This window comes from Hibiscus syriacus, unplaced genomic scaffold (assembly GCF_006381635.1).
Source record: "Hibiscus syriacus cultivar Baekdansim isolate YM2019G1 unplaced genomic scaffold, ASM638163v2 tig00005863_pilon, whole genome shotgun sequence".
Taxonomy (NCBI): Eukaryota; Viridiplantae; Streptophyta; class Magnoliopsida; order Malvales; family Malvaceae; genus Hibiscus; species Hibiscus syriacus.
In genome coordinates, this window is record NW_024062069.1 from 1 (window position 1) to 14015 (window position 14015).

At 38.0% G+C, this 14015-nt stretch overlaps 1 protein-coding gene across 1 annotated transcript; it reads left to right on the forward strand.

Annotated features, from left to right (window-relative positions):
* Nucleotides 1–5153: 5153 nt before the first annotated feature.
* On the forward strand, nucleotides 5154–7421 carry LOC120200003. Its single transcript, XM_039200955.1, has 3 exons — nucleotides 5154–5378; nucleotides 5889–6820; nucleotides 6959–7421. Exons 1-3 carry the CDS (start codon nucleotides 5154–5156, stop codon nucleotides 7419–7421), a joined length of 1620 nt encoding a protein of 539 aa, XP_039056886.1.
* The last annotated feature ends 6594 nt before the right edge of the window (nucleotides 7422–14015 follow it).

Genomic DNA, 14015 nt, shown 5'->3' on the forward strand with positions numbered 1-14015 from the left:
TGTTTAATGTTATAATATTGTTTTATTAATGTTTAGGATATCAAAGTTACTTTATTAATTTTTGTCACTATATATGAATGAATCCAAGTGTATATATTTCTTTGTACCATTAAAGTATTTTTATGTTCTAGGTATTTATTTCACTTGTATTATACATTATTTTATGTACATAACATTGTATGTGAGCATGGTATAAATGTATATTTTTATTTTATTTTTTTTAGAATAAATGTTTGGTTCTATGTTTAGTATATATTTAGAAAATATTTATATTTTTAAAGTAATGTAAAGTTAAAAATAAATTTAGAATTGTTCTTTTAATCCATGTGTATTTATTTTTTTTCTTTAAGTGCTTCAATGTATCTATTTTATTTTGTTTAAAAGCCTCATTAGTATAACTTAACCAATACATAATTGGATTAAGGGTTATATTATGTATTAAAATATTAAGAATGGACAGCCTTAAAACAACTAGATGTCCTTTTCCGATATTTTAAAATAAATAAATATACCACTAGAAAAACCTAAAAAATTGATTGCATTTAAAATTAATTAATTTTGAAGGGAAAGGAAATATTTCATTATTTTAAACTTATCGAGACAATTTGCTAATTTTATTAGAGATTAAGTCTCGGTGTTTTTAATTATTGAATATCCCTTATCTTTTCTAATAATATTCGGATTAATAAATTTTAATTTCTTTCTTTGGTAGAATAATTTTTTTTATATGGAATCCTTAGGAAAAATTATTATATTCTTTTTATTTCAGTTGGGAAGAGAAATATTCGTCTAAGTATTTTAGGAGTATTTTCTCTTCAATTGGAAATAAGAGAATATTTTATATTTTTCCTTAGATTTTTGTTCTATAATATTTGTATGGTTGAATTAGGAATAATGGAATCGTGATCTAAATATATATCGAATTCTTAGATTTCTACTATTTAGAGACATATATAATCAATGGGTACCAATTTTGGGCGTTGTGGGGGTGCTAATCCTTCCCCACACGTAATCGACCCCCGGACTCTTTTTTATTACTAAAAATGAATTTCTGGTTATACGTGGATCGATGCATCTTTTAAAAGAAAATTGATGTTTTTCTTAAAAAACTCTTTTAAAAGAAGATTTTTGGGTATTCGGCCTACCTAACCCAAAAGGTCGATGGCGACTCCCGAAACATTTCTTTTACAAAATCGGGTTTTTCACGAAATGAGTCGAGACTCGTCGTATCGCCGGAAATCGGTTACGACAGATTGGCGACTCCGCTGGGGAACATTAGAGCTCAAGCCTTAAATCGATTATATATGGTGTCTATAGTTAGAAATTGAGAATTCGGTTATATTTAATTTACGATTCCTTTGATTCATTTCAATTGTTATTTAATATCTTTGTATACTAATGAGTGTATTTGATTAATTTTCAGATGTTAAAGTCTCAGATTCGCTTTAGTTCATTTTTGTGTCGTTGTTTGTCAAAGGTTTGATAATTTCTCCTCCTCACACACACACTTGCATTGCATAACATAAGCTATATACACGAGCTCTTCCTTTAAGTGGGAGTGAAAGCGACGTCTTCGTGAGAATTTATTCTCCGTGTCAGACCTAGCAATTAGCTTCCGGGGACATATATCCTATGTCTTCGTGAGAATTTATTCTCCGTGTCAGGCATAGGGAAATGTGCCCCCTCGAATTGAACTCATCCGCTTAAGCCTATAATGGGGTGAGGATTGAGGGTCTGGCTCGCCAAGGGGGCACCAACAAGGACAATTCGAGTACCTTTACTCTTAGAACTGAAACTCTGCATATAATAAACCATAGAAACCCACCCGATTTAAGACCAAGTCGAAACTTTATCCATAGGTACCCAAATAAATGTACAAAGGAGAAATGAACTCTAACATTTTTTTAAATTTATTTTTATAAACGCATGTGAATTAGAAAATTATGCGGTTTAGGTTTATCTTATTATTTTAAGTATATGGGTTAGAAAGCATGGGGTAGGATTGTTATTTATTAAAAGTATGTTTGGGTAGCTATCATGAGGGGTAGGTTTTTTTTTTTCCAAAATTTTATTAACTCATTACATGTACTAACTTGTTTCATTTTGTTTCCTTTCACTTTTGATATTGCATTGCATCATTCAGATTGAGGGTGTTGATCTTTAGTTAATCATCAATTAGAAAGCTTTCAGTAATGGAGAAAGTATTCGAGTCAAATTGTTCAAAACTCCGAGGTACGACAGTGGTCTGAAGCACTACAAAGACAAGAAGGGACAGTTTGCAAGCCGATCATGTGTCAGAATTATTGGGTTATGCTCCTATTTCTCTTAAAAGAAATGACGTCCAAGACTTACGAGACATTTGGGAAAAATGGGATCAAGTAAGAAACTAGTTTTACCAGTGTTATGGGGACATTTCCTATCTGTTGTATGTTGACATAGAGGATGAGTGCTCCGAGCCTTGATTCAATTTTGGAATCCAGGTTACTGCTTCACTTTCAATCAAGAAGATATGGTTCCTACCATCGAAGAATATATTGCTTTGTTGCACATAGAAGAGGCTCAAGAGAATCGGATTTATTCCAAGTCCATCAAAACTCAACCCTTCAGAATCAAATTAGCAAAAATTGCGGGAGTGCGCAAGGAATGGGTGGTTGCTCGTACCAAACAAAAAGGCGAAAGCGAGGTATTTCTTGGACTGCTATTAAAGAAATTATTCAAAGTCATCCTGACGAGAAAATTTGATTTGATCTTTTTGCACTGGGTATTTATGGCTTAGTCATCTTCCCGAAGGCCTTGGGATATATTGAGGCTGCAGTTGTGGATTTATTTGAACAATTACCAAAAAAGATCAACCCTGCTCCTGTGATTTTAGCAGAGACCTTCCGATCTTTGAATGCTTGTCGAATGCTTGGAGGTGGTCGATTTTCAGGGTGCACACAACTACTATATGTCTGGATACGTAGTCATTTTTAGAAAATTGAAAAGATTTCATATCACCATTTTAGTACCAGCTACTCGCCTTTGAGAGAATTCCTCGAGCAAGATTGGCCAAAAGGGTCACTAAAGACATGTGGATAGATGCCTTTAGAAATATGCGAGACAAGGACATTGTTTGGCGCGCCCCTTGGCAAATACAAAGTGAACTCCTCTATAAATGTGGTGACTACAATTGGGTGATGCTGCTTGGTTTGTGGGGAGGAATTGGGTACGCACCCCTTTTGGTTTTGAGGCAATATGATGGCCGTCAATTTGTCCCAGTCACTGTTGGATTGCACTCATCTGAATTCGTGTTTCACGGAAACAATTATAAGAAAAACATCCTTGAGGCAGTTAGAGCATGGAAAAAGACTTTCCGTACTAGAGCTGAGGCAGCCAAAGTGATGTTGACGCCAGATTATGAGGAGTGGAGGTATGCTAGAAAGAATTAAAATATTCCTCTACCTGACCAAAATGAGGATATCTCTATGGAAGAAAGAATTCAGATAGTCCCATCAAAGGTAGAGATCTTGAGAACGGAATTCGAGGCCGAGAAAGAGGGTTGGTCAAAAGAACTGGAGCAGATGCGACAAGACAAATACATGTTGAGTATCGATGCTGACTTTTATGCTGCACAATTTGTAATGCTAAAAGTGAGAAAAGAAAAAATAGAGTCGGATTTAAAAGATCTGAAGAAGGATTACTACAAGCTGCAAAAATCTAGGTCCACAGTTGGGTCAAGCAGAACGTCAGCACAATTAACCAAAGAGTTAAACGAAGAGAAACATCGAGTCAAAAATATGAAGGCAAGAAACGATCGTCTACTCAAGAGCTTAGAGAAAGGGAAGCAAAAAGTAGAAGAGCTTGAGCTTGATAAGAGGGAGCGGATCATAAAATATAAAACTGAGAATCGCGAAGCTATGAAAGAATTAAAAAGGGAGAAAGATTGTGTCAAAGAACTGGAAGATGAAAAGAATAGCATTCTTGAAGGGTTCGAGGCTGAGAAGACCATCATGTTCAGAGGATTTGAAGCCGAAATGAATAACATGCTCGTCGAACTTGATGATAGAGGACAAAGAATCGAAGAATTTGATACTGAAAGGAAGATATGGGAATTGGAAAAGCAACACTTCAATACTACGCTTGAAGCAAGGCAATAGACAACCAACGGCTGGATAAAAAGGTGTGGAGACAAAAATACAGAAGTACGAAGTCTCAATCGAAAGATGCAGGAAAGACATACAAGACTTGAAGAGGATCTGGCTCAGTGTCGGGCTAAAACACAGAATTCAGTGATTACATCCTACAACTCGAAGAATCCTTGTTCCAAGAAAATGTTCTCCGGGGACCGAGTGATCTTCAGGAAAGTCTTGAAGAGAATGCCTTGCTGCAAAAGCGAATTCAACATCTGGAAAGTGCACTGCAGAGTTGTCATGTACGAATTAATGAGCTAGAGCGAAATCTTCAAGGAACTACTGAACAGTGGCAAAAATCAAATGATTTCTATGAAGAACAAAATGCAGCCAGAAGCAACATGGTAGCCGAGACCATAATACAGATGAGTGAAGTTTCCAGATACATTGGAGAACTAACTGTCGAAGCAAAGGTCATCGACCACCACATCAATCCGGTTTCTAAGTGTGGGAAGAAGATGTGTGGATGATTAGTGAAATTGCTGAGCTTAATAGAAGAGCTAGGCCGTATCTGTAAACTATTATATAATGAAACTTTTTGTTGCAATGGATGTTGAACTAAGCCGTATCTGTAGAAGTGAACTATTATGTAATGAAAACTTTTTGTTATAATGGAAGTTGTTCTATGACAATTAACTTTTTTGGATCAATACCTCTTGCATATATTAATTCTTCATTTGTATTTATTTATGTATGAATTTTAAATATTTCGCATTAAGACATGCATTCATTAATTAAAAGCACCAAAATATACGATAAGGTTTCCAATCGCAGCTACCCTGGCCCCTGTTAGCAACAAAGAAACGCAACATTCTTACTATACCAGGAAAGTGAGTAAGAAGATGGACGACAAATTGGACCGTCTCGAGCAAGAGCAGAAAGATATGCAGGCAGAAATGAGAAGTAAATTTGAAAAGATTGAGGCCAATATTGCCAGTTCACAACTGAATATGTTGCAGAAATTAGAGGACCTATTCAAGAAACATGCTGAAAAGTTATGCTGGAAATCCCGCCTCCTCTAACCAAGATTCCATACCCCCTCTAGGGATCACAACAGAATCTGGTCCTCCTCTTGGTTTCACACCTATACACATCTCTGCTCGTTCTTCGATACCTCAAGAAGCTCGATGTCATGCATATGTCAGCAATGAGAATCAACAACAACAAATGGGATCCACATTCCTAAATAGCTATCAGTCTGTTCCAGGAGTAAGGCTAGGAGAATTTAGTACTGAGCACCTAATCCCAGATCTAAATGAGTTAGTCGAAAAGGAGAAAGCCAATGAAGAAATAACTCAACAGTTGAAGAATTAGGAAGAAAGGGTAAAATCGGTAGAAGTGGTTGAATCATTCTATGGGTTTGACGCTAGAGAGCTGAGTTTTGTCCCAGACTTGATCATCCCTATGAAGTTCAAGGTTCCCGAATTTGAAAAATACGATGGTACCACATGCCCTTCATCTCATATCACCATGTTTTGCCGAATGATGGTTGGCCATGTGCAAGACGAAAAGCTACTGATTCACTATTTTCAAGACAGTCTGAAAGGATCTGCCGCCAAATGGTACAACCAATTTACTAGGGCCCACATTAAATCATTGAGAGACTTGGCAAAGGCATTCCTAGAACAGTATCGCCATGTCACAGATATGGTTCCTGATCGGTGGACTCTTCAGAATATGTAAAAGAGAAATAATGAGACTTTCTGACAATATGCCCAGAGGTGGCGTGACGTAGCCACACAGGTCCAACCCCCTTTACTTGAAAAAGAAGCTACTGTAATTTTTGTCAACAACACCTTGAAGGCTCCGTACTTAGGGCATTTACTTGAAAATGCCACCAAAAACTTTGTTAATCTAGTTATCTCAGGGGAGCTCATCGAGAACGCTATAAAGAGTGGCAAGATCGAGGCAGTTGATGGGTCCAGTTCAAAAAAACCAGTATACCGGAAAAAAGAAAACGAAGTTAATAATGCAAATGTATATAACAAGAATACTTCAAAAAGTGTCACAATAACCCAACCAAGAGATGAAAGGAATGACACGAGCACCGCCAGAAATGATTCCAAGGGACCTCGCAAGGAGAATGAGAGAATGTCCTTCACACCACTACCAGTACCCTACTCTGAGATATACGCCTCGTTATTAAAGGCGGATGTGGTGCGCCCTTATCGTTTGACTCCTCTGCAACCACCGTACCCTCATTGGTATGATGTAAATGCATATTGTGATTACCACGATGGAATTACTGGTCACTCTATTGAGAACTGTTTGGCCTTCAAAAAAGTTGTGCAAAATCTGATTAATACTGGGGGATTGCAATTTGATTCACCTGATGTATCGACACACCCACTACCGAATCATGGAGGTAAAGGTGTGAACGCAGTCTATGAGGAGAATAGGAAAAAAACGAAGACAGATGTTGATGAAATCAAATCTCCCTTCATTTGGGTGTTTCAACAACTTTATCATGTCGGCATGGTTCAACAAGATCTTAACTCAAAGCCCAATGAATGTGAAAATTATTGTGAATATCACCAAGAAGAAGGACACAAAATTCAACTTTGCCCTGAATTTAGGGGGTTACTACAAAAGTTGATGGACAACAAAGAAATAGAATTCTTTGAGAAAGATGAGGAAAAAGAGGAGAAGATGTATGCACAACCGAAAATTCCAAGCCAATGCATAAACAAATAAGCCTGTGGTCATCACTGTGAGACCATCTGCGATGAATTCCACGTCAGTGAAGCCAAAAGTTGTTATCACGGCCCCTTCACCATTTCCGTTTAAAGATACCCACAAGGTACCTTGGAACTACACTGCCAATGTTTCAATGATAAGGGGATCTGGTTCGCTAGAGGAAACAAATTTACTAAAGAAAATGATAAAACACCAGGAAGCAGCTTGAAGAATGAAATAGTGAGTGAAGTAGGGCACTTTACAAAAAGTGGAAGGTGTTACTCTCTTGAAACATCAAAAGAAGCAGACAAGGGGAAATTAAAAGGAAAAGCTACAGTGGTACCGCAAAGGATATTTAATGATGAGCCCCTGCCACTAATCAATGAGTCGGTAACTGAAGCACAAGCACAAGAATTCTTGAAATTCTTAAAACATAGTGAGTATAGTGTAGTAGAGCAGCTACATAAGCAACAAGCACGAATTTCAATTCTGGATCTGTTAATGAATTCAGAAGTACATCGGAATGCTCTACTTAGAGTGCTCAATCAAACATTTGTTCCTGAGGATAAACAGTGAACAAGTTGGATCGAATTGTGGGCATATAGCTGCAGACAATTACATAACATTCACTGATGATGAAATTCCTGATGGTGGAATGGGATCGGTAAAAGCCCTCAATATCACAACCAACTGCCATGGTCATGTCTTACCAGGTGTTTTGATTGACAATGGGTCGACACTCAATATTATGCCTATGGCCACATTACGAAGATTACCAGTGGACACTCACATATGAGGGCCTACCAAAATGTTGTTAGAGCCTTTGATGGAACCCAGTCGGATGTCCTTGGAAAGATGGAGGTACCATTATTGATTGGACCAACTGTTTACAATATTGATTTTGTGGTAATGGATATCAACCCATCATATAACTGCTTGCTTGGGAGACCATGGATTCATTCTGCAGGGGCAGTCCCTTCGTCATTGCATCAGAAATTGAAATTTGTGACAGATGGCCAGTTAATCAGTATTGGGGCTGAGGAAGAGATCATTGCTTCTGTGACGACTGACACCCCTTACATTGAGACCAATGAGAATGCCCTAGAGTGTTCCTTCAGAGCCTTAGAATTTGTCAACGCTACTTTCATTGCTGAAGGAAACAAGATTCCTCTCCCGCATTTATCTAAGTTCACTAAGATGACTGTGCGAGAGACTCTAGGAAAATGAGCTAAAATGGGAAAGGGTCTCAGTAGATGCTTGCAGGGGACTTTACATCCCAAATTTGTTATGATGAAGAGCGACCGCTTTGGGCTTGGGTTTGAGCCTGATTCTCAGCAAAGAAAGAAAGAATTAAAGAGGAGATGTGAAGTAAGAAGAGCTAGACTGAAAAGAGAGGACATTCCGTGGGATCGTATGTTTTTCCCTCCCTTAAAGAGCTCATTCAAGTTTGGAGGAGTGAACGATATGGAGCAACAGTTAGCCAGAGCAACTGATGAAGGAAAGCAGATGAAAGACAAAGACTTGTTTGACGAAGCCATGGAGGGTTTTGTCATCAACATGATAACTGGGGACGATAAAGCGGGAAAATATTTGGCTAGAATTCGTCCTTGCTTCCCAGGAGAAACGCTGAAAAATTGGACTGCAGAGGATCTCCCTGTAGTTGTTAAGATTAATTCAGAGTAATACCCAGAACTAATCCTTATACTTGTGCCCGCGAGTATTAACGAATCTTTTTGTAAGGGCAGCTATGTTAACTCTACTTGCTTTCAATGAAAGACATATTTTTGTTTCTCAAATGACCATCATTATTTACATTTTCATTCTTCATTCTTTTTTCTTCATTCTTTACATTCATTTCATAAATTTTGTCTCTCCTCCCTAATATATATTCGATTCAATTTTTTCCCTTTGCAGGTGTCACAATATCAATAGCATGAATGTTTCTAAATTTAATCCTGAGATAAACTTTGAGCGACCCATATGTCTGGAAGAAATCAATGAGTGTCAGGATGAGGTAGAATGTGATGTTCCTAACGAACTAGTAAGACTGGTGGAAAATGAGGACAAACAGATCTTACTTCACCAGGAGGAGACTGAGATTATAAACTTGGGAACTGATGATGAAAAGAGAGAAGTAAAAATCGGCAGTGCACTTTCAGTTGAAATAAGACGAGACCTAATAGATATGCTCCGAGAATTCAAAGACATCTTTGCGTGGTCTTACCAAGATATGCCAGGGTTGAGTACAAACATAGTGGTGCACAAGCTTCCAATAAAGCCTGAGTGTAAGCCGGTTCAGCAAAAGCTCAGAAGAATGAGGCCTGAAATGCTGTTAAAAATTAAAGAGGAAGTGATGAAACAGATTGATGCAGGGTTTCTTCAGGCAACAAAATATCCGGAATGGGTCGCTAACATAGTCCCCGTGCCAAAGAAAAATGGAAAAGTTTGCATGTGTGTGGATTATAGAGATCTCAACAGAGCAAGCCCAAAAAACAATTTTTCGTTGCCTCATATAGATACTCTAGTGGATAACACTGCTGGGCATTCGTGGTTTTCTTTTATGGATGGCTTCTCTGGCTATAACCAAATCAAAATGAGCACTGAAGACATGGAAAAAACCACATTTGTGACTATGTGGGGCACATTTTGCTATAAAGTGATACCATTTGGTTTGAAAAATGCTGGGGCAACTTACCAAAGAGCTATGGTGACCCTTTTCCACGATATGATGCACAAAGAGATTGAAGTGTACGTAGATGACATGATTGCCAAATCCAAGACTGAAGAAGAACACATTCAAAACTTGAAGAAACTTTTCCAAAGATTGAGAAAATATCAATTGAAACTCAATCCAACTAAATGTACATTCGGGGTAATGTCAGGGAAACTCTTAGGCTTCGTGGTTAGTCAAAGAGGAATTGAGATCGATCCGGACAAAGTAAAGGCCATTCAAGATCTTCCGCCACCTCGTATACAAAAAGAAGTTCGAGGTTTTCTGGGAAGGTTAAATTATATATCTTGATTCTTTTCGCAATTAACTGAGAAATGCGACCCAGTTTTCAAGTTGCTTCGAAAGAACAACCCCGAAGTTTGGAATGACGAGTGCCAAAATACTTTAGAGATAATCAAGAAATATTTATCCAATGCTCCAATTCTGGTATCACCAGTCCCTGGTAAACCATTAATCCTTTACCTAACGGTCTTTGAGAATTTGATGGGATGTGTGTTAGGGCAGCACGATGAATCTGGAAGGAAAGAGAGAGCCATCTATTATTTAAGCAAAAAGTTCACAGATTGTGAGATCCGATATCCACCAATTCAAAAGTTATGTTGTGCTTTGGTATGGGCTACCAGAAGGCTCAGGCAATACATTTGTACCATACTACCTGGTTGATATCCAAACTTGACCCATTGAAATATTTGATGGAATCACCGGCTCTAACTGGTAGATTGGCTAGGTGGCAGATGTTGTTATCAGAATTTGACATTGTGTATGTAAACCAAAAAGCGGTCAAAGGGAGTGTCATAGCAGATTTTCTTGCAAGTCGTGCCTCGGATGATTATGAGTCCTTAAATTTTAATTTTCCTGACGAAGACCTGATGTGCGTCACAACCGAGGATGAAACAGTTTCAAATGATAAGTCTTGGAGGTTATATTTTGATGGGGCATCCAATGCTTTAGGACTAGGAATTGGAGCTGTACTAATTTCCCCGGAAGATGTATACTATCATTTTACAAGCAGATTGGAGTTCTTTTGCACCAATAATATGTCAGAATATGAGGCTTATGCCATGGGGTTAAGAGCGGCCATGGAAAGAAAAATTAAAGAGCTCAAAGCATATGGAGATTCCTCACTGGTGGTGTACCAATTGCGTGGAGAATGGGAGACAAGAGATCCGAAGTTAGTGGAATACAAAAGATTGATCCTTGAATTGGTAAAAGAATTTGAAGATGTCACTTTCAATTATCTCCTAGAGAAGATAATCAAATGGCAGATGCTTTGGCCACACTGGCTGCAATGTTTCAAGCAAATAGAAAAGCTGACATGACACCAATTAAAATGCAAATATATAAAACACCGGCACACTGTTATAGCCTAGAAGAAGAGGTAGATGGTCGTCCATGGTATTATGACATCTTGCAATACATCAAGCATCAAACTTACCCACAACAGGCGTCTGAGATTGATAAAAAGACAATAAGGAGAATGGTTGCTGGATATATCTTGGATGGGGAAGTTTTGTACAGAAGGGGTAGTGATCAAGTTTTGATGAGATGCGTGGATGCCCGAGAAGCAAGAAGTATACTTGAAGAGGTGCATGAAGGGATATGTGGAACACATGCAAATGGGCTTTCTATGGCCTCCGTCACCTTTGCACGTGATGACTACACCATGGACATTTTCTATATGGGGTATGGATGTCATTGGGGCAATTACACCAAAGGCTTCGAATGGACATCGCTTCATACTTGTGGCAATTGATTACTTCACTAAGTGGGTTGAGGCCACCTCATATGCCAATATCACGAGGTCTACAGTTTTCAAATTCATAAAGAAATAAATAATTTGTCGGTATGGGCTGCCAGAAAGAATCATCACAGATAACACCACCAATCTGAATAACACAATGATGGTAGAACTTTGTGCTCAGTTCAAGATAAAACATTCTAATTCAGTGACTTACCGTCCAAAGATGAATGGAGCAGTGGAAGCAGCAAATAAAAATATTAAGAGGATCATTACAAAGACCACTGATACTTATATAGATTGGCACGACAAATTACCCTTTGCTTTGTATGCATATCGAACTACAGTGCGAACTTCGATAGGGACAACACCTTTCTCTTTAGTCTATGGGATGGAGGCAGTCTTGCCAGTGGAAGTGGAAATCCCATCACTTCGAATTTTGAAAGAGGTGAAGTTGGATGAAGCTGAATGGGTTCAGGCTCGGTTTGACCAGTTGAATCTCATTGAAGAAAAGAGATTAAAAGCTATTTGCCACGGTCAGATGTATCAGAAACGGATGATGAGAGCTCATGATAAGAAGATTCATCCAAGAGAATTTCGAGAGGCTGATCTGGTGTTAAAAAAGATCCTACCAATTCATAAAGATTTCCGAGGGAAATGGATGCCTAATTGGGAAGGTCCATATGTTGTCAATAAGGCCTTTTCTGGGGGAGCGTTGATTTTGGCAGAGATGGATGGAAAAAAACTGAGAAATCCGGTAAACTCAGATTCTGTCAAGAAGTACTATGCTTGAAAAAAAAATGAATGAATGAAAAAATGAAAAAGTGAAAAAGAAAATGAAAAAAAAAATGAAAAAAAAAAGAAAAAAATGAAAAAATGAAAAGAAAAAAGAAAAATGAGGGTTCGAGATGAAAATCCACAAAGGACATCTTGAAACCAAAGGAAGGCTTTGAGTTGAAAACCTGAAAAGGCGGCTCAAAGGCATTTTGAGATTAGGCATCAGGCAGATAAACCCTCTCGACAGTCTGATATTTTGAGAGAAACTTCACGTCTACAGACATTCTGGCAACCCTTGAAGTCCTCCAGATAGAAGCTCAATTCAATGCTCTGAGTTATATCAAGTGGATTGGTTCAGGAATACTCGTGCTAGTGACTTATAGGGACATTTGACTTGTAGTTCTAAATTTCCACTATTTATATGATTGCCATCACTTTGTAAAATCAATTCCTTGTCAGTAAATTCGAAGTTTGTTATTTCAAGCCCAATTCTATTCGTTCTGTACATGCACATAAACATCTTGTAAGTAGATTGACATAACATTAAAAAGAAAATAAAAGATTTCTTGGTATTACTTTGAACTAATATTTCCAGTACAGAGAGTCTAAAGTAAGTCAGGACCCTAATACTCGTGTATATAGTCGAAGAGTGTAGGGTAAAACATGGCCAAAGAAATGCATGTGAATTGAAATCTCGAAGAGTACATTGAAAACAATGATATTTTGGTATGTGCTACGACTGGATTTTGTCAAGAAATTATCTACCTGACAGAGATGAGCAGTTCAAATGGAAGCAGAAAAATATTTATATGGGAACGAGAGAAATGAGAACTTATATAAAGTAGCCCAAGTGAAATAAAAATAAAAAATCAAATGATGCATTTGAATTGAAGATTTGCATGACAACAGAGCTCACCATATTAAAACGACATCATGCATACATCAGTAGGCATCTATAAATAGGAGCATACTCACCCATTCATGTTCATTGAAATGCTTTGACAGAAATGCAGGGATATTCAACAACAATCAAATCCACCACAGAAGGAGGTGGCCCAATATTTCCAGAAGAGTTCATAATGAGAAGAACTCGTCCTAAAGGAGAAGGTTCGTAATGAGAAGAGCATGTTCCTTTCAAATCCACCGCAGAAGGAGGTGAACCAACATTTCCAGAAGAGTTCATAATGAGAAGAACTCGTCCTAAAGGAGAAGGTTCGTAATGAGAAGAGCATGTTCCTTTCAAATCCACCACAAAAGGAGGTGACCCAATATTTCCAGAAGAGTTCATAATGAGAAGAACTCGTCCTAAAGGAGAAGGTTCGTAATGAGAAGAGCCTGTTCCTTTCAAATCCACCGCAGAATGAGGTGAACTAACATTTCCAGAAGAGTTCATAATGAGAAGAACTCGTCCTAAAGGAGAAGGTTCGTAATGAGAAGAGCATGTTCCTTTCAAATCCACCGCAGAAGGAGGTGAACCAATATTTCCAGAAGAGTTCATAATGAGAAGAACTCGTCTTAAAGGAGAAGGTTCATAATGAGAAGAGTATGTTCCTTTCAAATCCACCGCAGAAGGAGGTGAACCAACATTTCCAGAAGAGTTCATAATGAGAAAAACTCGTCTTAAAAGAGAAGGTTCGTAATGAGAAGAGCCTGTTCCTTTCAAATTCACCCCAGAAGGAGGTGAATCGACATTTCCAGAAGAGTTCATAATGATAAGAACTCATCCGATAAAAGAAGAAGAAGTTCATAATGAGAAGAACTTGTTCAACCTTAGCTCAATTCATCGCATATGGAGTTGAATCAGAAACACCTCACTCGAGGGATCAGCATTGCCAGTGGAGAGTTCATAATGAGAAGAACTCATCTGATGAGGGAGAAGAAGTTCATAATGAGAAGAACTTGTTCAACTTTGGTGATTTCATCA